This window comes from Trachurus japonicus, chromosome 13 (genome assembly GCF_045865225.1).
Source record: "Trachurus japonicus isolate A0001 chromosome 13, Traja_1.0".
Lineage (NCBI taxonomy): Eukaryota > Metazoa > Chordata > Actinopteri > Carangiformes > Carangidae > Trachurus > Trachurus japonicus.
This window is the reverse complement of record NC_140919.1, coordinates 26,081,893-26,102,554: the sequence shown is the minus strand read 5'-3', so window position 1 is coordinate 26,102,554 and position 20,662 is coordinate 26,081,893. Positions and strand designations below refer to the sequence as shown.

Sequence of the window (20,662 nt, the reverse complement as noted above, 5' to 3'; positions counted from 1 at the left end):
ACTGATGAGTCCTGGTTCCTCCATCATCATCTGGATGTGTCGACAGTAAACAAAGTTATATTTATAATATTTACATTACTATAAATGTGTGTATATGTATATATATTTTACTCAGAATAATAATTAATTTACTTGCGGATGAAAAGAGTGAAAATTACATTACCTACAAGTTATCAGTATCACTACCGGCTGCTATTTAAACCCGATCGTATTTTCGTGCGACCCTCCCGGAAGTCAAGCCGTCGGAGCCAAAATGGCGCTTACTTGGAGCGAATTAAGGGAAGAAGCTGATGTCGGTTAAAGAGACAAACCGAGCCCATTAAAACCGATAACAGAGACAGCAACGTCGAGGTCAACGGGGAGGCGTCAGAGGAAACGAGCTACAGCCCGGAACTCGGTTGGGTGGAGTAAGTTTTATTATTATTTCATTTTAAAGCACCGGAGCTAGCCTCTCCGTTAGCATACAAACATGTCGAGTCACGGGTGTTGCGTCCCGGGAAACTGTCCGGTAACCCCTCCTCACCGGAGCCGCGACGAGGGAGACTGACGGAGCCGCGACACGATGGGTTCACATGTAACTGAGTCGGTTTAGCACGGGTCTAATCGGAGACATTTGCTGTTGTAGCCCGTCGCCCTGTTAGCATGGCGTCACCATTCAGTCTCTCTGGCGTTTCCTTTAGCAGCTAATGCTAACGGAGCCACAACACCAACAACACAGTAACTGAGGATGTTTTCAACCGCCTCGTGCTTTTTACCTCTCCGACGTCACCGGGGTTAGTCACCTGGATTACCTGGGAATCCGTCCGTGTGAACAGCGATCACTCCTAGCCGAGGTTTTTAACCTTTTTTTTCTTATTTTAAATGCATTATCATTTACACTGGCTACTAATCACCTGACCGTGTCTGGAGATTAGCCGCCTGCTTCTGTGCAACAAGAAGTCACCTGTGATTTACAGCAGAACGACTCGGAGGCTTGAATCAAACAAACTTGAGCCACTGTATAAAATATCTGTTGAGTAAAGTGTTTTTATTGTGAGATAGTATGGAGCTGTCAAAACACAACTTCCCATTTTTGGACACTACAGCTTCACAGTCCTCTGCTGTGGTGCTTCAACAGTATGACTGATACATTCTCCTTCCTGAAGAGTCTCATGTTCATATTCTCTACAGATGTTTACAGGTGTTGATTCACCTGACCAGTCATCAGAGGCTGTGCTGTCAAGTGATCCTAATGTGTGTGTGTGTGTGTGTGTGTGTGTGTGTGTGTGTGTAGTGGTGATGGCAGAGCGTACGTGGAAGAGGCACATCTCAGAGCAGCTGAAGCTCAGGGACCGAGTGCAGAGACAAGCCTTTGAGGAGATCATCCACCAGTGTGAGTACATCTCATCACATCTCACGCCCCTCACATGCACGACTGCACATGAATGAGAGGTTATCTTAACAGCTCTACCCAGCTGTACACACACACACACACACCACACACACACAGTGCAGTTTAGATTTAATCAACACAACAAAAACATTTAAATGTTACATCATGGGGAAAGTGAAGGTGATAGTAGAGACGGGTCTTTTGAGTCATTAAAAATGTGTGTACTGCACTGAACAGAGGCTCTTAACATTGCACATGGAGCTGGGTGATAAAATGTCGTGGTTTGTTCCACATAAAATTTAGTAAATGAGCAGAGAGCATGAATTGTCACTTTTTGTTGTTTTGTGCCACAGACATGATGATCTCTGGTGTTTTCCCTCCCCCTCAACTCTCTCCATCTCACTTCCTAGCTCATCCGGCACCCTCGCTGGTGTGCAGGCCAGACTGTTACACCCTGTCAGAGTCACAGCTGTAATCCAGCTGCTGTGTGACCTTTCAGTTCAGACACATTAACGACTGGCTGGGCTCTGTTGCTTTCAGATAACCGTCTGCTGGAGAAGTCAGACCTGCAGGCCGTTCTGTCAGAGCGATACCAGGCCGACAAATATGACATCCAGAGAGGACACGAGGCCAGGTGAGACAGTCTGAGGCACAGCTCAGCGGGGACTCGCCTCCACCTTGACTCTTCTATCTGTATGTGTGATCCTCCCAACATGCAGCGCTGAAAGTGATACAGGGGGAAAAAACAGAATAATAATCGAACAGTAGGGATGCACCTGGTTGACTGACATCGGCCATTGGAAAGTACTGTGTTGTGTTCAGTGGTATATTTTGCTAACTCGGGGAAGCCTGCTCTCTCTTTTGTTTTTCCTCTTTTTGGGTGGGATATGACTGCCGAGATGCAAGAGGGCGCGTTCAGTTTGTTAAAGTGAGCGAAAATGTCAGTTGTGTGGGAGTAATGAAGATTTCTTGGTTTTCTTTACACAATGGAGGAATAAATTACAGAGAAAAAGCATTGGTACCAGTATCCACCATCGGCCAGATTGTTATTTTAAACATTGGTATCGCCCAGTGCGTCCCTATCGAACAGAATTATCTGTGCTGCTTCCTGCGAGTTACTTTTTTCCACTCAAATTTACACTGTATACGAAGACTTAAGCTGCTGACAGCTCTTCCTTTTTCTATATACACTCCATCTCCCTCCATGTTTTATGAACAAACAACTGACAAATTTATAATGCCCCAGTCTACGGACCGGGTAGGCACGACCACATGACCTGAAGATGATCCTGAAAAGAGATGAATGAAAAGGTGGGAATTAGGGATGCTGTGATTGATTGGCCGCTAAACACGGTTTGATAGTTTTTATGAGAAAATGTGATTGGTAGATTAGCATTAAAGCCTCTAGTCACTGATCACCTAGGAAACCACACTGACCACAGAATCATGTGTTTTTTGTCGGCAATACTGATCATTTCTGGCCTGTGTTGCTGAAATGTAAAATAAGTCAATTTCACACTCGTCTGTGAAAGCTCTATACGTCTGGCATGTTCAGTTGGTGGGGACGTCCCCGGGGGAACCTTGTGTAACGTAGCTCTTCACCTGTCCCTGTCCTGCGTTTCAGTTCGGGCGCCGACTCGAATCGCAGCGACGCTCTGCAGCAGGAAATGGCTCAGATGAGAATCAAACACCAGGAGGAGCTGACGGAGCTCCACAAGAAGAGAGGAGAGGTCAGTGACCTTTAGCCCACACACGGAGACATGACACGAACACCTGTCCAACTGGAACACGGTCAGATCTTCATCCACACAAACACAACCCATTTAAACAAATAACACACAAATCGTGGTTTTGTTTTTGTGCGTATTGAAAAAAACGTCATTGTAAGAATCACTTGAAAATAGTTCAGTTTACTTTTTACTGATGTCACTCAGTGTCAGTGTCGGACTCGACTCAGCAAGGTGCTCATGTGTCTTTGGGCTGAACCGTTAGTGATCGAAGGTCAATGATGAACAACAGTAAAAGGTCTGATCACCCACATCCTCCCCTGCTGCCCTCTGGCTCCCAGCAGCTCCTGCTCTGCTCTCCCATCATGCTCTAGCTGTGCAGCGGTGGCCCCAGGAGCTGCTGACAGACAGGAAGTCACATCAGTGTGAGTCTATAGAGAGATCCAATAGGCTCAGTGTGATGGCTGGCATCCAACAGAACCAATCAGCAAGGAGCACCAGGCTAAAGGAGGAGGAGGGAGCTGATCTAAAGTTTTCAAGCTGAGACCTTCATCTGATCAGAAAACATGGAGTCAGTTTTGACCTGTCAGACCTTTAGGTGTCTGCTGTGTCTGCTGTGTATTTATCAAGTGTACAGTAACTAGTCGGAGCCTTTTAGTGTGTTTGTCTGTAGTATACCTTCCAAGTCAGGCTTGTATGGTTTGCCTGCTTCCTTTCACAACCTGATCACACCTACCAAATTGTATGATGATTGAACCAAGGGTTAGTAATTTATCACCAATATTCACTAAGCACTGTTTTTCCAAGGATATTTTTGTTGATGGCAGCCATGTTTTTCATTTGAATTTGCTCGTTCATGACAGAAATGGGCTCTATGCACAGCTCCACTACGTCCTGAATTTAATGCTGCTCCTTTGTTTCCTGTCTTACATTATTGAAACAAAGGAGCAGTATGAAGTTCAGGATGTAGCAGTGTTAATTTTGTCAGCTATTTTTCAATTTAGTTTTAGTCTTAGTCTTGTGTCAAATGCCCTTATAAGTTTTAGTCATATTTAGTCAGCTTGTATTCTTTTTTGTTTAGTCACAATTTAGTCGACGAAAAGTCTTGGCATTTTAGTCTAGTTTTAGTCAAAGAAAATCCAAAGTATTTTAGTCTAGTTTTAGTCGACTAAAATCCAAAGCATTTTAGTATAGTTTTAGTCAATAGTCTTTTTTTAGTCTTTGAAAGCAGATTGACAGTAATGTTAAAGCAGAAGTAAGTGGTCCGGTCGTTTTCGCTAATGCTGCGTTCCAGGCAGGCTTTTGAAATCGTAAATTACAGCTTCAAGTCACAACTTACGACTTTGTAGCGTTCCAGGCAACCCACTCGTGTTTTTCCGACCTGTTTTACCGGTGAAAGTCACTATAACGGCCACTCGTAACTTCCGACCGGTGAACTCGTACCAGATCGAACTGGTACGACTTCACGGTTGGAAAAATACGAGTTTCCTTGAACGCACCATAACAGCCCTCGTCCCTACGTCACCACATTCACGGCGTCCCTTGGCTGCACACACAGCCCTGCATGCCGTTCTCTCTCCTCATTGGATAAAAACTGTAGGATACAAGAAAAGTTTTCTCCTCGGCTCAGAGCAGAGCAGAGTGACTGACAGACCCGTGTTTCAGACCAAACACTCTATGTAAGTGATTGCTGTCGGAAGATATAACTATTTAAGACTTATATTAACACAAATATATCACTTACTTCTGCTTTAATCACAACTAATCTACTCAAACCAATAGATTCATTTTAGTCTTTTTCTCACTCATCTCACAAGATTTGTCATTATTGACAGCTGTCAGATGAGCCAACTTTCCAGCTTGTGTGTGCGTTTATGTAGGCTATTTGTCAGTATCTCAACAGAGGTGAACACACACACAGCGCAGAAGCGACCGACCAGCGCGGAGACGCGTCTACGCCAGGGACACACCGGCCGCAGAAGCGCCGCGAGTAGCCGAGAAGCACCGAGAAGCGGAGCACTTTGATGTTAACGATTGTGTCGTTCACACCAGAGCCAGAGATGCTGTCAAGCCGGGCAGGAAGTCGCACAAAGAAAAAGCGAGAGAATCCGGTTAATTTTCAAAATAAAACACAGCGATTGACAAATGCAATGATGTGAACGGGAGGGCTCCGGCTCGCACATGATTTCCGTTGCTCGGAGCTTTGCAGCGATTCCGCTGCCGGTTTACAGCGCCCGCACCCCCCCTGCAATGGCCATGCGCCCCCCCTAGCCAGTTTGTAGCCTACTCGCCGCACTTAGCACAGACTGTGCGTGTGTGTGTGTGTGTGTGCGCCTCACTCACACACACACACTCACACTCACACACTCTCTCTCACACACACACTCTCTCACACACACACACACACACACACACCCCTGGCAGCAGCGCAGGAGGAGAAAAAACCTGACATGCATCCAGTGATGTGGCACTTTTTGGATCGTAATTTAAAAAGTCTGTGACGAAAAAAGAAAGAGACATTTTTTTAAGTTTTTATTTGATTAAGTAGATTTCGTCTCGTCTTTTTTCACCAACAAAAAATGCGTGTAAATTTCGTCACAGTCAGTGTTTAAGGGCATTGATTTCGTCTCGTCTTCGTCTCGTTTTCGTCATGAAAAAAACCATCGTTGATGAATATTTTTCGTCTCGTCTCGTCTGACGAAATTAACACTGGGATGTAGTGGAGCTGTGCATAGAGCCCATTGTGTTTTTCATGCAATAGGAATGTACAAATAATTTGGTATTGCTGCTAATTTTACATCTGTTTACATCAGTTTTTTTTTTTTGTTTTTTTTTTCAAAATATGCAAATTGACAAAATATCTCTATAGGCAAACTTTTTTTCTTCGACTAACTGACCAATCAAAACACCTGGTTGACTGAGACTCGGCACATTGACTACTGTTTGGTCGATCAGGCAGCACAGTTCTCACAGTAAACTTTGTCTTTATGGTTTTTACTTCTGTTGTGTTTCATATTTTATAATCTGCAGACAGATGATGAAGGTGTGTTATTTTTTTTCCCTTACAGCTGGCTCAGAGCGTCATCGAGCTGAACAACCAGATTCAACTGAAAGACAAAGAGATCCAGAGCAACGAAGCCAAGTCAGTATCTGCACACACTCTTATCTGTACCTGTGTGTATGCGCGACATCTCAGTGGAGGTCGGTTCGCCAGCAGCAGACTGAAATGTGTTGTGTTGTGTGTTTTCAGGATGTTGGAGTACCAGCAGCAGATTGCCAACCTGGAGGGAGACTGTCGGGAGCTGAGGAGCTGCCTGCAGGTAGAAATATAGATAACCTTGAGCAAACGCATGCCTCAAGGATTCCGCTTATCTGGGGCTGCGCAAAGCATCCTGGGAAATGCAGCAATGTAGAAGTATTACGTCCATGAAACTAATTAAGGAGTCAGGATTAGGTCCACTCAGACTGAAAGATTTGAAGTTCACTCGATGCTGCCGAACGTCATGCGAGGTGCTCATGTGTCTTTGGACTGAACCGTTAGTGATCGAAGGTCAATGATGAACAACAGTAAAAGGTCTGACCACCCACATCCTCCCCTGCTGCCCTCTGGCTCCCAGCAGCTCCTGCTCTGCTCTCCCATCATGCTCTAGCTGTGCAGCGGTGGCCCCAGGAGCTGCTGACAGACAGGAAGTCACATCAGTGTGAGTCTATAGAGAGATCCAATAGGCTCAGTGTGATGGCTGGCATCCAACAGAACCAATCAGCAAGGAGCACCAGGCTAAAGGAGGAGGAGGGAGCTGATCTAAAGTTTTCAAGCTGAGACCTTCATCTGATCAGAAAACATGGAGTCAGTTTTGACCTGTCAGACCTTTAGGTGTCTGCTGTGTATTTATCAAGTGTACAGTAACTAGTCGGAGCCTTTTAGTGTGTGTCCTCCATCACTCTCCGTCAGCTTCAGGAGCCCAGAGTTGTGACTGTTGATCTTCTTTCTCCTGCAGGACCTGGAGAGGGCGAACCAGACCCTGAAGGACGAGTATGACGCCCTGCAGATCACCTTCTCTGCTCTGGAGGAGAAGCTGAGGAAAACCACAGAGGACAACCAGGAGCTGGTGTCTCGCTGGATGGCGGAGAAAGCTCAGGAGGCCAACAGGCTGAACGCTGAGAACGAGAAAGACAGCAGGTAGATTGAAACACCTGGAGGAGGAGGACGACGACAATGTCTCTGATTTTGATTTCACTCCTCTGACCGATCTGCCTGATTTCAGACGCAGACAGGCCAAACTGCAGAAGGAGCTGGCCGACGCTGCCAAAGAACCTCTTCCCATCGACCCGTCAGTAGATTCAACCTACAGCTTCTTCTTCTTTTTTTTTTCAATCATGGCTGAGGTGAGTCGGTTCTGACCTGGTCATGGTGTGTCTCTCCTCAGGGACGACGACATCGAGGTTCTGGCCGAGGACGGAGGGAAGGGCGTTGGCGAGACCTCACCCAACAGACCGCTCAGCAGGACTCCCAGGTGAGACCACCAGTCCTGTCATCACCAGAGTTCACTGAATTGATGAGATTGATCGAGTCAGTGTCGGGGTTTTCCTATCAACTGTCGGTCCGTCAAAACAAACAGGCAGAAACAGTCTGGGTCAGGAATGGGCAGCAATGTAGGTACCATATGACTGATGGTAATATAATAATAATAATAATAATAAAATCAGTTCATTATGGAGTATATATTTAGGATTTCATATTAGTTTATTAATTTAATTGCATTTAAAAGAACAAGTTAATTGAAGTAATCATTATTATTTGATTATTATTTGCACATAAACACAGATTTTTTTTTTAAAGGGACAACGAGGAGTTTCTATTTGGTTATAAAAAAGTCTCACGTTAATGTGGATGAATCTTCGCTACCCACACTTGTTAATGGGCCCATTTTCGATAAATATATCATTTTGTCTCTATCGTTATTTTGTTATTAGTGGTGGCGGAAATGCTGGTCGAGCCGACCAGCGTTTCCTTACTTTCGGTTTCGTGGCGAGTCATGAGAATAACGCCGCCGAATCGCCGTTTATGGTCGGAACTACGACAGTATGTGATCGTCTTCGAACCTCTGACTTTAATTATTGATGAATGAAAACATGATTCTATCTTGCGCCGGTCAAAGAATTTTACGGTGCACGCGGAGGCTCATAAATGTAGTGTGAAAACGCTTCGCTTTTCCAAAACTCCTCGTTGTCCCTTTTAATGTTATTAATTTTGGTGAGACAGATAAAAATAAGCGCCTGTATCTTTAAGAAAGTAGCTGTTGGAGGCGCGGTGTTTAGGAACGAGGCTGTGTGGATGACGGGAGAGCCACAGGAACACACAGTTTTTCTGACCGTATTGGAAGCTGTGTTTTGGAGTGTGCGTGTGTGTGGACAGGTATCGTTGATTACAGTGCCCGTGGAGAATGTATGCTTTTTTATTTTTTGTATTTGGCGAATAAACCTCTAAGGCCAGCTATCATAGAGGACACACTTTTTTCTGTGTTTTTCTTTTGGACAACACGCGTCAGCCACATGCTCCGGTGGAATTCGATAGGTTTGCTGGAAACAGGCAACCTTTTCCACAATTGGCCGATGTGGCTGCAGGTTTTCTTTCCAACAAGCACACCAGCCTTGACTCATTTAATCAGCTGATCTCAGTCTTCAGAGAGTTGATTGGTCAAACTGTGGTGTTCTTGGTTGGTTGGAGCAGAAACCTGCAGCCACACCGGCCCATGCCTGGTTTGGGTTGTGGACAGATGGAGACGTTGAAGACATCAGTGGACCTGGACACTTAGCAAGTTTTCTTTTCTCTTCCTGCAGTAAGAAAATCTCCCAGCCTCCTCCTGGTGGTCTGCTCGACTCCATCTCCAACATATTTGGGTATGTAGCTATAACGCCATCTGGTCTCGGTCTCTGTCCTGGTCTCTGTAAAGGGGGGCTGGGACTGTCCATGTTGTGATTGACCACCTGTCTATCTTCCTGTCTGTCTATCTATCTGTCTTATGTCTGTCTGCAGAGTGTCTGAGTGTGTTCAGCCTGGACTCCTCCCACCACACGCCAGGTGAATGACTGTGTGTGTTCACCTGTTCACACTGTCAGTTTCTCATTGACACATCATTGACTGACTGTGGGTGGAGCCAGAGATCATTTTATTTTCACCCAGCTGGTCTTTACATAATACCTGCATGTCCACCTGTACATGTCGTGTGTGTGTGTGTGAGAGAGATCAATCCTCCTGTCTGTAATGAGTGAGGACCATGAGGTCTGTGTTATGGACAGATGTCTTGGCGCTGAAGTCTTACTGTGCGTTCACACCAAAAGCTAAAGGCAAAATATTTTTTTTAGCCGCTTTGGTCGCTCTTCACGTTACTGACGTCAAAGTTTGATCGCGCTGGTCATTTAAAGGAGGTGAAGGAAAGCTCTATTCTGACTGGTTGCCACCGGACCGCGTCATAGCTAATTACCATAAAGTTAACCAAGGCTCAGCTTCTCGTCTGGAGACGCTTTGGAAGCGCGGCTGACGCCAGTTGACACTTTGGTCGCTCAGGTCACCAGGCTCTCTTTGAAAATGAATGACTTCTGGCATTTTTGAAGCTTTGCACACTTTTGGGTGTGAACGCACAATACACAGCTCTTGTGTTTGGTAGTTTTGTCCACCTGCTCCGTCAGTGACACAAACACTGAATTCAAGAGTTCAGATGAGAGAGGAGAAACAGGAGCAGTAAGAACCCACTCCTGATACGTCCTGCTCTCCTAGTTTTTGTTTTTGTGTGTCCCTGTAGTCTGTTCAGATTGTAAAGACCAGTGTTAATCCTTCACTAAGATCTCCTGTGATTGGCTGTCAGTGAACAAAGCGAACAGACAACCTTGATAACCACGTGAGCCGACTCGGGCTCTTTTTTTTTTTTCTTTTAGCTCTGATCGGAAGGTCTGCAGACTGTTGATGTTTCTGCTGGCAGTGTGAACACTGACGTTTGTGTTGATGTGATGGTTGGCAATAATCCCAACAACAGTAATCAGATTCTTTTTTAGAGGCTGTAGTTTAGAGTTGTTGCTCCCACTGTTGTCCTGATTAACCCCGTAACATCACATGTGATCGTCATGGTCGAACCTCGCGGTCCAGAGCTGCAGGAGTTGACTGTGACTTTAACTAAAGAACCACCTATTTTACTGACTGAGCTCCCATGTCGTGTCTGGGTTTAAAGTGAAATTCCGGCGTAAGTGTAAACCATGGTCAAACACACCGTAACACCGAGTTAGACCCCCCCTCGAGAGATCAATTTGCCCGACCGCTACATTCACGAGATCCACCAACTTCAGCAAATACCGCAATATCGCCACACACGGCGCTCTCCGGATCCACTGTCTGACCGCAACCAAAACGCCACCATTTGCCCAAAATAATGCTCAGAACTGCACCAAATGTCATCAATAGTACACACAGGGTCCCAGCACGTAGTACGAGTTGTCAACATCTGCTAGCTTTGCCTGTTTTCTTTAGCAAGGAGATGCAACTCAACTCACCTACTTCTCCTCCTGGAGCCGCTCGCTGGTGAGGAAGCCCTGGCGAGTCGATCACCGAGTGCACCGGAGTTCCGCAGCTCTTAAAAATGCTCATTTGCGCCTATATCGTGGCCAGCACTCGATAATAATAGTTATAAAGTGATATGCAAGATAAAAAAAAAAAAAACTCTGATTGTATTTCCATGAGGTAATTGTTGATTGAGCTGCGGAACTCCGGTGCACTCGGTGATCGACTCGTCAGGGCTTCCTCACCAACGAGCGGCTCCCGGAGGAGAAGTAGGTGAGTTGAGTTGCATCTCCTTGCTAAAGAAAACAGGCAAAGCTAGCAGATGTTTGACAACTCGTACTACGTGCTGGGACCCTGTGTGTACTATTGATGACATTTGGTGCAGTTCTGAGCATTATTTTGGGCAAATGGTGACGTTTTGGTTGCGGTCAGACAGTGGATCCGGAGAGCGCCGTGTGTGGCGATATTGCGGTATTTGCTGAAGTTGGTGGATCTCGTGAATGTAGCGGTCGGGCAAATTGATCTCTCGAGGGGGGGTCTAACTCAGTGTTACGGTGTGTTTGACCATGGTTTACACTTACGCCGGAATTTCACTTTAAGTTATAATCCATTTGTTTCTTCTGGGGTGAGTTTGACAAATTGAGTGCGAGATGTTTGTAAAGTCCATTTCACCCCAGTGATTACACCTGAGCAACTCTGTTCACCTCTCAGTGCTGATAGATGGACTTTACAGCCCAGCTTTTAACTTGATCAAAAACCTCTATTTAATCTGGCTAACACACACTGTTGTGGTTTTTATAAAATTCAAGTAAAAACCAGGTTGGATATTAAAAAGTAGATGACGTGTGTGTGACATTGAGATCAGAGGATGCAGCAGCTCTGACAAACTGAAGGAGGAATTTTCTGGAACCAGGTGTCGTTAGATTCAGGTTTCCTCGGAGACGAGCCGTCCCTCAGGACTAAACTCAGCCGCTGGGACCAGGTCTCTCACTAAATCTGCTCTCGCTGTCCGTCCGTGACCTGGAAACTGAAGTGGATTGGGGGTCTGATCAGATCCAAACATTGCTGGTTGTTTTAAAGCTGGACATCGGCTGCAGAGCTTCTGACGTGTGCACGGCATGAACCCAGCAGAGTCCAGCTCAGGTTGAACTTCGCGGTTTGAACACTGATGTTTTATCTTCAAACACTCACACAAACATCAGCTGTCACATCATGAATAATCTGAAGTAGCGGCACAGTTATATTAATTAATTAATTAATGTAATTAACACGCACACTGTCACTCATGATTGTTGGATCATATTGAAATCATTCAGTCAAACATGATTGTACGTAGCTAATTATGTCTAATCGTCTTCATGATTAAGAGTTGTGAATAGGGTTGCAAAGGGGCGGGAAATTTCCAGAAACTTTCCACGGGAAGTTAAGATGGGGAATTTTGGAAATATTCCAAATTGAAAACTTTCTATGGGAATTATTGGGAATTTATGGGAATTAAACTGTTGTCCTTCCAATCTGTTCACTTCCTCCATCCTTCCTTCTTTCCTTCCTTTCTCCCTTCCTTCTTTCCACAATCCTTTTTCCCTTGCTTCTTTTCTTCCTTCCTTCCCTTTGTCCTTACTACTTCTTCCTTCCTCTTTTGATCCAGTTGACCTGGTCTGTTCCCTCCCTCCATCTTTCTTTCCTTCCCTTTTCTCTTCCTTCTTTCCACAATCCTTTTTGCCTCTCTCCCTTCCTTCCCTTTGTCCTTACTTCTTCCTTCTTTTTTGACCCAATCTGTTCCCTCCCTCCATCTATCTTTCCTTCCTTCTTTCCTCCCATCGTTCACTTTGTCCGTCCTTCCTTCCTTCTTTCCCTTTGTCCTTCCTTCCTTCCTTTCATCCTTCCTTCCTTCCTTGACCCAGGAGGACAGCAGGACGGTTAAGTTCCCTGTTAGGGCCAATCTTGAATTTGGTAAATTTCAGATTTATTCCCATATATTCCCATTAATTACCATGGAAAGTTTCCAACTTTGAAAATTCCTGGAATTTTGCAACCCTAGTTGTGAACCTCTTTTTACAAGTAACTGACTCATCGACAGACAGTGATGATGCGCCTGTCTGGCATCACCGTGGTCCCCGCGTCCTTCACCTCCTACAGATGTGATGGCTGATGTAACCTCAGACTGTCGCTGCTCAGTGACCTCTGACCTCCTGATCTCTGTAAACTGTTGGTAACTCCGGTCTCTCTCTCAGCAGGCGTCGAACCGCCAACTCTTTCAGCACGTCGCCTGAAAACACAGAGGCTCCGTCAGGCGGGTGTGCAGAGGTTCGAGTCCCGTCCACGGCTCTGCATGCGTTTGTAAGTACCTCAACTTCTTCACCAGTGGAACAGATGTCATGGTTTGACTGGGATAGGCTCAGGGAAACCAAAACAGGAGTTAAGATCAATCAGCTGGGAATGACTGATGTATTGATCACTCAACAGGAACAGATACGGAAACACTGCATTCACATTAAGCAATATCAAATTAAAAATGCCTTATGGAAACAGTAAAATTTGATTACCGGTAAATGTCATGAATATCGATAAAGTTAATACGGTCGATATCATCGGATTTTCTCTTGATTGATACAAAGTTAATGCGACAAATGCTGATGGAAATGGTAATTTGCCGGATAAATGTGAGTGAGATTTAACATGCGGTGCATCTGCATCAAAACAGTGTTTACACCCCACTGTCTTCTGATGATAGGCATGTAGCATTATAAGCACCAGCCTTTAGCCTACAAGTAAATATAATACCGGGTAATATAATAGCGTGCGTATGGCTCAGTAGTTTCCAGGCAACGACTCCAGCAGCTCATCACACTTGGCCTGTCTGCAGTCTGACCTTGGATAATCGGTTAATGAAGGATGGATGTCCTTCTGTTTTGCGATTTAGTAGAAAAATGAATGGAAACACCTTAAATTGCAAGAAAACAATTCGATACAGTACTATGATCGCAAACGGCACATGACGTCATTAAGCACAGCTTTTTATTTGATTTTAAGGTCTGACATGGAAACGCAGTTGAACTGGCATTATTTGCATTCATATTTTTATCGATCTTGAGATAATTCGATCGTCAAATGGATGGAAACATGGCCTCAGTTGTTTTTCTCAAACTCAACCTGCAGCCTCAGAACCAGCAGAAACCACAGGGGACTCGATGTCGATCCTGCTGCAGTTAGTGGTTAAACTCTCAGAGGTCTGATCAGTGACGCGGCCGTTTCCTAGCTGAAAACAGGGACCGAACTCGGGTCAAAGGTTCACTGAAGGTCTGACTTCCCATAATCCTTTCCTGCTGCTCTCTGTGTAGGAAGCCCATGACGGTGAGGTGAATGCAGTCAGGTTCAGTCCTGGCTCCCGTCTCTTGGCGACAGGAGGGATGGACCGCAGGGTGAAGCTGTGGGAGGTTATTGCAGGTGAGGTCTCCATGACAACAATCGCTGCTCGCACGTTAGAACATTTTTCTGAAGTCTTTACAGTACTGCTGATTTTCTCCTAGTTCTGGACTAGGCCATTAAACATCATTCAACTGCTACAAACCACTTGTGTCTCAGGTTTTCCTTGTGCCGATGAACAACGCTGACTTGGGCCTATTTTTTTTCTCTGTGTGCAGGTCACTGTGAGCCGAAAGGAGCTCTGACCGGCAGCAACGCAGGAATCACCAGTATCGAGTTTGACAGTGCTGTGAGTCTGCATCTCTCGGCGATCACTATGTAGTCCTGACCTGTAGTGTTGCATGATTTATTTTATTTATTTTTTCCTTTTTGTCACAATTCTTTTCTTTTTTTTAAATTATTTAAACCTTTATTTCAACTTGTTGGTCACTGAGGTTTCCCTCATTTACAGACGATGAGTTTACAAGCAGCAACAGAGCATAAATACAATTACATTGAAAAACAATTGCAGGGTGATTTGCTGATTTTAAGTGTTGGTGTCTGACTTTTGTAAGAGAGGGAATATTCTCCAGCCCCGAAGCGTGTTAAAATATTCAATAAGCATCTGTTGTAACGCTCCGATGTTTTGTTTTGTTTTAATTTTTCCTACTGTGTCTTCAGGGTTCGTACCTGCTCGCTGCCTCTAATGACTTTGCCAGCCGGATATGGACGGTGGACGACTACAGACTGAGGGTGAGTGCAAACACATGACTGCTCAGCCTTTTGCTTCATATCACATAGGGCTGCTTTATTATGTTAAAACTAGATGTATGATTTATTTTATGTTTAACGCGATTAGTCATTGATACATGAACATGGGATACATTCCCCCCCTTGTTCATAGGTTAGTAACACACCAAACAGACGTGGACAAGACTGAGCAACACGCTAGGTGATCTAAAACAGGACTGGGTGTGAAGTGCTGGTTCAAAAGAACTGGGATTCATTAAGACACAGGTCTTATCGTTCTGCTTTTCAATCCCAAAAGTGCAGTGAGTGTTTTGTTTTCACAAGTTTTACTTCTCAACAAAATGCAACTCCTGCAGAAGATATTTCCTGCAGCGGAAGAAGCACCAGAAAATTATGATGAATCATTTACTCCAACACAGCGTGAGTTTGAAAGAATGTGCTGTGTTCAATATGTTGTCGTCTCCAACCCACAGTAAAGGCCCAGATATCAGTAACATCTAATGTTCACACAGATGGAGATTAATCAACATTCATCTTCTGTATTGAAGGTGGATAAAAAATGTCTGTTTCTAGTACACAAACCTTTCACTTGAGCCATGAAGTGGATTGGAACAACTATTTATATTCTGTTTTTGTTGTTTATTGATTTACTTGAATGTTTTTATTTTGTTGTTCTTCATAAGACCCTTGAATCTTGTATTTTATGTTACATTTAGTTTTATGACAATTTACTGGTTATAGCCTAATTGTGGCAATAAAGCTATTAGGCTAACATTGCTCCTTACAGAACCAATAAGCCAAACAGTCTTTCATGACATCAGCGCTGCTCCTCCTCTGTCCCTCCTGACGTCCTGCGGCGGCCAAAACGCTGATTTTGAACATGAAGCTGCATCATTGTGTAGTTACTGTTTTTAATTGGCTCATTTAGCGGTGCTCTGTTCTGGTCCACATGGTTGGCTAGCGCGACGTCACATGTCCAAGTAAAGTGTTGTGTGTCGGCTTGAGACATCTTCTGTCAACATTAGTAGTGGTCAGCTGGTATGAGGCTGCTAGAGGTCAGAACAACTTCCTCTGCTGCATCTGCCTCTGTTGATCTCACAGTCCCAGGATGAACAGGACACGGCATTAATGTCTCAGGAATACAGATGAAATAAAAGCCTGTAAATCAGGATGCAATCAATCAACTCGTCAAGCCTCATTTTACTTTTAATTCAAAACAAGTGAGAACCAAGGACACCTAGGTTATTTTTATTAAAACACATCTTCTACATCCTTTTGCTGCTTATTCAGGCTCCTTGACCCCACGGCTCATTTTGTCTTTTTGATGTTTACCGAAACATGTATGGAAAGTAACCTACTGATCCTGTGTGAATGTGGTCACTGTTGTTGCTCAGGTTAAACCTTGTAAAATGTGAACATGATAGACTCTTTTTACAATGGAAAACTCATATTGATTACTTACACTGATCATATGAGAGAGATTCTTCATCCACTAGCGCTGTGGGTACCTCATTACCTGATCCAGTAGATATTTTACACATCTGAACAGGTAAGATGGTGGATACATGGCTTCTCAGACATGTCAGTCTTAAAACCTTTGAAGATTTTTTTTTTTCTTCCTGTCACACATTCAATCAACTGATTGATTAATGAATCATTGATGCGTCTGAGGGTTTAACTTCATCTGATAATCAACAGAAAACGCTGATTATCTGCTGGTCAGTGATGTACTGTAAAAGGTCTGAATCTCAGTTCCTCCCCCTTCGGCCGCCATTTTGGCTCCCAGCAGCCCCTGCTCCCCCATCATGCTCTAGTGTTGCACTGGTGACCACAGGAGCTGCTGACAGACGGGATGTGACATCATAGCGAGTTCATACAGAGATCCTATGAGCTCATCGTTGATGACTTGCATCCAGACAGAACCGCTCACCAGAGAGTCAGGCTGAGGGGGCGAGGCCCGAGAGATGATCTCACCCTGCTGCTGAGACCAGAGACAGACACTGAACGTAAATGATGCCAGATGCCAAATTATTACACGTTCTTCTCACACAAGTAACACACCTGTCCACACAGAGAATAAAGAAGATGAGAAACATTGAACATCATTATATCTCTTTCTGTATAACTGACTTCATCTGTGTCACCACCTTGTGAATGAAACTCATCTCTATGAGATGAAATTATTACCAGGCAGTATAAAAATAATATTGTGGTTCAGGGTGACATAACTGTAATAGGTCTGTCTACAAGGTGGGAGAGTGATCCAAGCCAACATTAATCACTGGGAGACATTAAAGGGATAGTTCACCCAAATTTCAGTCCTCCGTGCCTTCTCGGAGTTACAGGGGGGGTCGGCGCAACACTGCACTCCCATATGACGGTAGCGAATGGGCCTCACTTTTCTTCGTCCAAAAAGACACACCAAAAAACATCCAAATACCTCCATACTGCTCGTCTGTAATGTCCCTCTTGTATTGAAGCCCTCACATGAGGAATTGTTCCGAAAAAAATTAAATAAGTCTATTTTAATGGACTGAATTCACCTGCAAGTTAATTGTCGAAGCAAGATTTCAGTCTGTGGTTGTCACTAATGATCTGATATGATGATATTTATCCTGCTGACACCTGTGACCTCAGCCATTTCCACTGGTTGGATCTGAGGTTTCTATTTTGGAGGCAGGAAGTGAGTCTGTACAAGTGGTGTCCCAGTATCACATTCAACATCAACACTCACCTATCTGTCTGTCTGTGTGTCTGTGTGTCCGTGTCCTGCAGCACACCCTGACCGGTCACAGTGGGAAGGTGCTGTCGGCTCGGTTCTTATTGGACAACGCTCGGATTGTCTCCGGGAGCTACGACCGGACGCTCAAACTGTGGGACCTCCGCAGTAAAGTCTGTACGTGATTGGTTGGTTTGTCTCAAGTTTTTTTTTTTCTAGTACTGGATCCGGTCTGACATAGAGACGACCGTAAGATTGAATCTCTGTCACCGACTCTGTGTGCAGGCATGAAGACGGTGTTCGCCGGCTCCAGCTGTAACGACATCGTGTGCACTGAGCAGTGTGTCATGAGTGGGCACTTTGATAAGAAAGTTCGATTCTGGGACATCAGGTGAGAGTTTTAACCAACACTTTTACCTTATTTTATCTTTAACTTATTTGATTTTGCTGTATTTTATTGCTTTCACTGTTTTTATTGTTTTTAATTGTTATTATTTATTCTTCTTTTTTATTACCCACTGTAAAGCACTTTGGTACACCGAAAGGATTGTTGTAAAGGGCTGTATAAATAGTACATTTACATTTTACATTTTACGTTTACTTCAGCTCCTCCTGCTCAGGAGAATTACATCCAGTTTAAATTTATTCAGCAAATGTGAAAATTAGTCACCAGATAAAGATGGATTTGATATTTTATTCAATGTTATTCATCATTTCAGCGCTGATGGTGTGTTTCTGCCTCTCCCCTGTGTGTGTGTGTGGTGTGTGTGTGTGTGTCGCCATGGGTCAGAGCGGAGAGTATAGTGCGGGAGCTGGAGCTGTTGGGCAGAGTGACGTCTCTGGACCTGAACCACGACCGGACGGAGCTGCTCACCTGCTCCAGAGACGACCTGATCAAGATCATCGACCTGCGCACCAACTCTGTCCGACAGACGTTCAGGTGAGTTCTGTCTGGACCCGTCATGTGGATCCTCTCAGACGATCCCTCACTCGCTGTATTAACCGTGTGTGTGTTTGTGTGTTTCCAGCGCTCAGGGTTTCAAGTGTGGAGCTGACTGGACCAGAGTGACCTTCAGGTGGGTTCAGCACCGTTTTCTCTATAGAGACACGTTGCCCGTCTCAACCTGCATGATTAAAATGTCGACTGTGTTTGTTTTTGTTCTCAGTCCTGACGGCTGCTACGTGGCGGGAGGGTCAGCTGATGGCGCTCTCTACATCTGGAATGTCATGACGGGGAAAGTGGACAAAACTCTGGACCGAAACCACAAGTGAGTAACAAACTGCAAGCACCACACACAATGAAACATAGAGGTAAGGAGCCTCCACACACACACTGAGTGTAACTGAGTAATAGCTTTGTAAAGGGAACTGAGAACAGGAGCAGAGACCAAACAAAGTCACAGGGAGAGGAGGCCGGTTTCCTTCTCATGACTAACAACTGAACGGCATGAAGAGAAAGAAACGGCATCATACGCTGATCATATGCATAGATATAGGTGAAAGGTTGAGGAGTGACCTGTCTTCTGTGGCTGCATTAATAAATGTTTGGACATAGGTAATAAGAACAAGACTTAGACAGGTTTAAAGCAGAAGTAAGCGATCCGGTGGTTTGGGCTAACTTCCTGTCAGCCGATGGAGTTAGCAGTCCCCGCCCTCGTCCCACGTCACGTGAGCATCGTTTTGACACGCACAGTATTTGATGGGATTTCTTCCACATGTACAATCAGCCATCGAGTCTACAGCCGTATTTCAAGGTTTTCCAGGGATCTTCACCTTGGATATTAGATGTATAACGCTAATCTTATTTTCTTATTTTGTGCTTCTTTGAACTCTCATGGCTAATTATTGTTCCACAGTTTTACAATCTGGTGCCTGTGATTGTTGATGCCAGGTGAAAACCCATGATTCTGTATTTACTGGTAGAGGATCAGGGACAATGTACAAAACTCTCACTGCACATCATTTAATCAGGTCAAAACAAACCAAATGAGATGAAAACAACAACAAAAAGATTCCTGTACAGTAAATTGTTGCTGTGTGTTCACGGTGTCGTCCTCTGTGTGCAGCTCTGCCATCAACTCGGTGTCCTGGTCGCCGTCGGGAGCCTACGTGGTCAGTGTGGAGAAAGGCAGCAAAGCCATCCTGTGGTCTGACATGTGATTGGCCGAACTGTGTCCCAGCTGGACACCGATGGAGACAGAGACTCTTGTCCAGTGCGAGGACGGATTTTCAGAAGCCGGACGATATGAAATGTTTGGAGCTTGCTATTGAGCTGAGACAGCTGTGGACAGATGTGTGTCATGTCAGTCAGAGGAAACGAGATGCCGAGAGCCGCCGCTCTCTGATCTGCCTTCATGTCGACCACAAGAAACGGCTTGAATCATGTTTACCTGTTCTCTGTTTGGGTTCAGACGTTTTAATGTTCTGTGGTGTTTTTTTCTTCTCTGACAGTGAGAACCCTAAACTGCCCTCACACAGTTTACTGAGACACAAACTTCATCCTGCTGACGCTGAAGAGGGTTTAAACACAGTCTTCTGTAACAGCTGAAGTGAGCAGGACGTCTGCAGCTGAAACACAAAGGAAAACATTTCAACAGACCCATCCTCACCTCTGTGTGTGTTTGATGCCAACACTAACGTGTCCAGCAGGGGTCAGACAACTTCAGCTGCTGGAGCTCAGTTCATTCAGCAGTTTAATTAATCTTCTGCAGCACTTTGATGAAAAAAAAACCACTGAGATGTTGGAAGTAAAAAAAAAAAGGAGAAAATAAAGACGTGTCTGCACTTCACTTGTCCAAACTTATTTAGCTCATTGTTTTTCTACCCCTCCGTCTCACATGGTTTATTTTTCACTGTTTCTTTCTTCTCCAGCTGAGGGTTGAACTGTTTACGTTTCAGACACATTGATCAGACCAGAGACATGTTGTGGAGACGGGCAAAGGAAGCCTTTATCTCCAGAGATCAGAGCGAGGGTACGAATCTCAGTGCTGCATTCAGGGACCTCCGGGCCCCTCCCCGCTCCGTGTGCTGAGGTGTGTAAACCGCTGATGTCAGCAGACAGACTGCTGAGTCCGACTGATGACGACTTATCAGCTCAGCAGAGACTCTCTTCCTGCTGATCATGTGACAGGACAGGC

General features: G+C 44.8%; 1 protein-coding gene and 3 non-coding genes across 11 annotated transcripts; all 4 read left to right on the top strand.

The window, feature by feature from the left end:
* The first annotated feature begins 236 nt into the window (after positions 1–236).
* Positions 237–20,314, top strand: atg16l1 (ATG16 autophagy related 16-like 1 (S. cerevisiae)). Of its 8 annotated transcripts, none has more exons than XM_085795573.1 (21): positions 237–407; positions 1,274–1,372; positions 1,913–2,006; positions 2,997–3,102; positions 6,168–6,241; positions 6,350–6,419; positions 7,098–7,279; positions 7,365–7,430; positions 7,527–7,613; positions 8,941–9,000; positions 9,137–9,181; positions 12,889–12,991; positions 13,993–14,098; positions 14,296–14,366; positions 14,738–14,809; positions 17,582–17,702; positions 17,811–17,916; positions 18,316–18,465; positions 18,554–18,601; positions 18,692–18,793; positions 19,592–20,314. In XM_085795573.1, coding segments are annotated over exons 1-21 (1,857 nt in total). In that variant the 5' UTR covers positions 237–406; the 3' UTR covers positions 19,686–20,314. The 8 variants fall into 8 exon arrangements, with proteins under 8 accessions (XP_085651699.1, XP_085651697.1, XP_085651703.1 ...); XM_085795571.1 differs by having other exon boundaries at positions 12,886–12,991; XM_085795575.1 differs by lacking the exon at positions 237–407 and adding an exon at positions 433–833.
* Positions 3,373–3,647, top strand: LOC146976056 (small Cajal body-specific RNA 6). Its single transcript, XR_015037518.1, has one exon.
* LOC146976055 (small Cajal body-specific RNA 6) lies at positions 6,649–6,923 on the top strand. Its single transcript, XR_015037517.1, has one exon.
* Positions 16,524–16,795, top strand: LOC146976054 (small Cajal body-specific RNA 6). The gene has a single exon (XR_015037519.1).
* Positions 20,315–20,662: the final 348 nt, after the last annotated feature.

Coding starts and splice junctions, on each gene's coding strand:
- atg16l1 (XM_085795571.1), top strand. Junction 2,007..2,996: donor CAGAGAGGACACGAGGCCAG/GTGAGACAGTCT, acceptor CCTGCGTTTCAG/TTCGGGCGCCGACTCGAATC. Junction 6,420..7,097: donor AGCTGAGGAGCTGCCTGCAG/GTAGAAATATAG, acceptor TTTCTCCTGCAG/GACCTGGAGAGGGCGAACCA.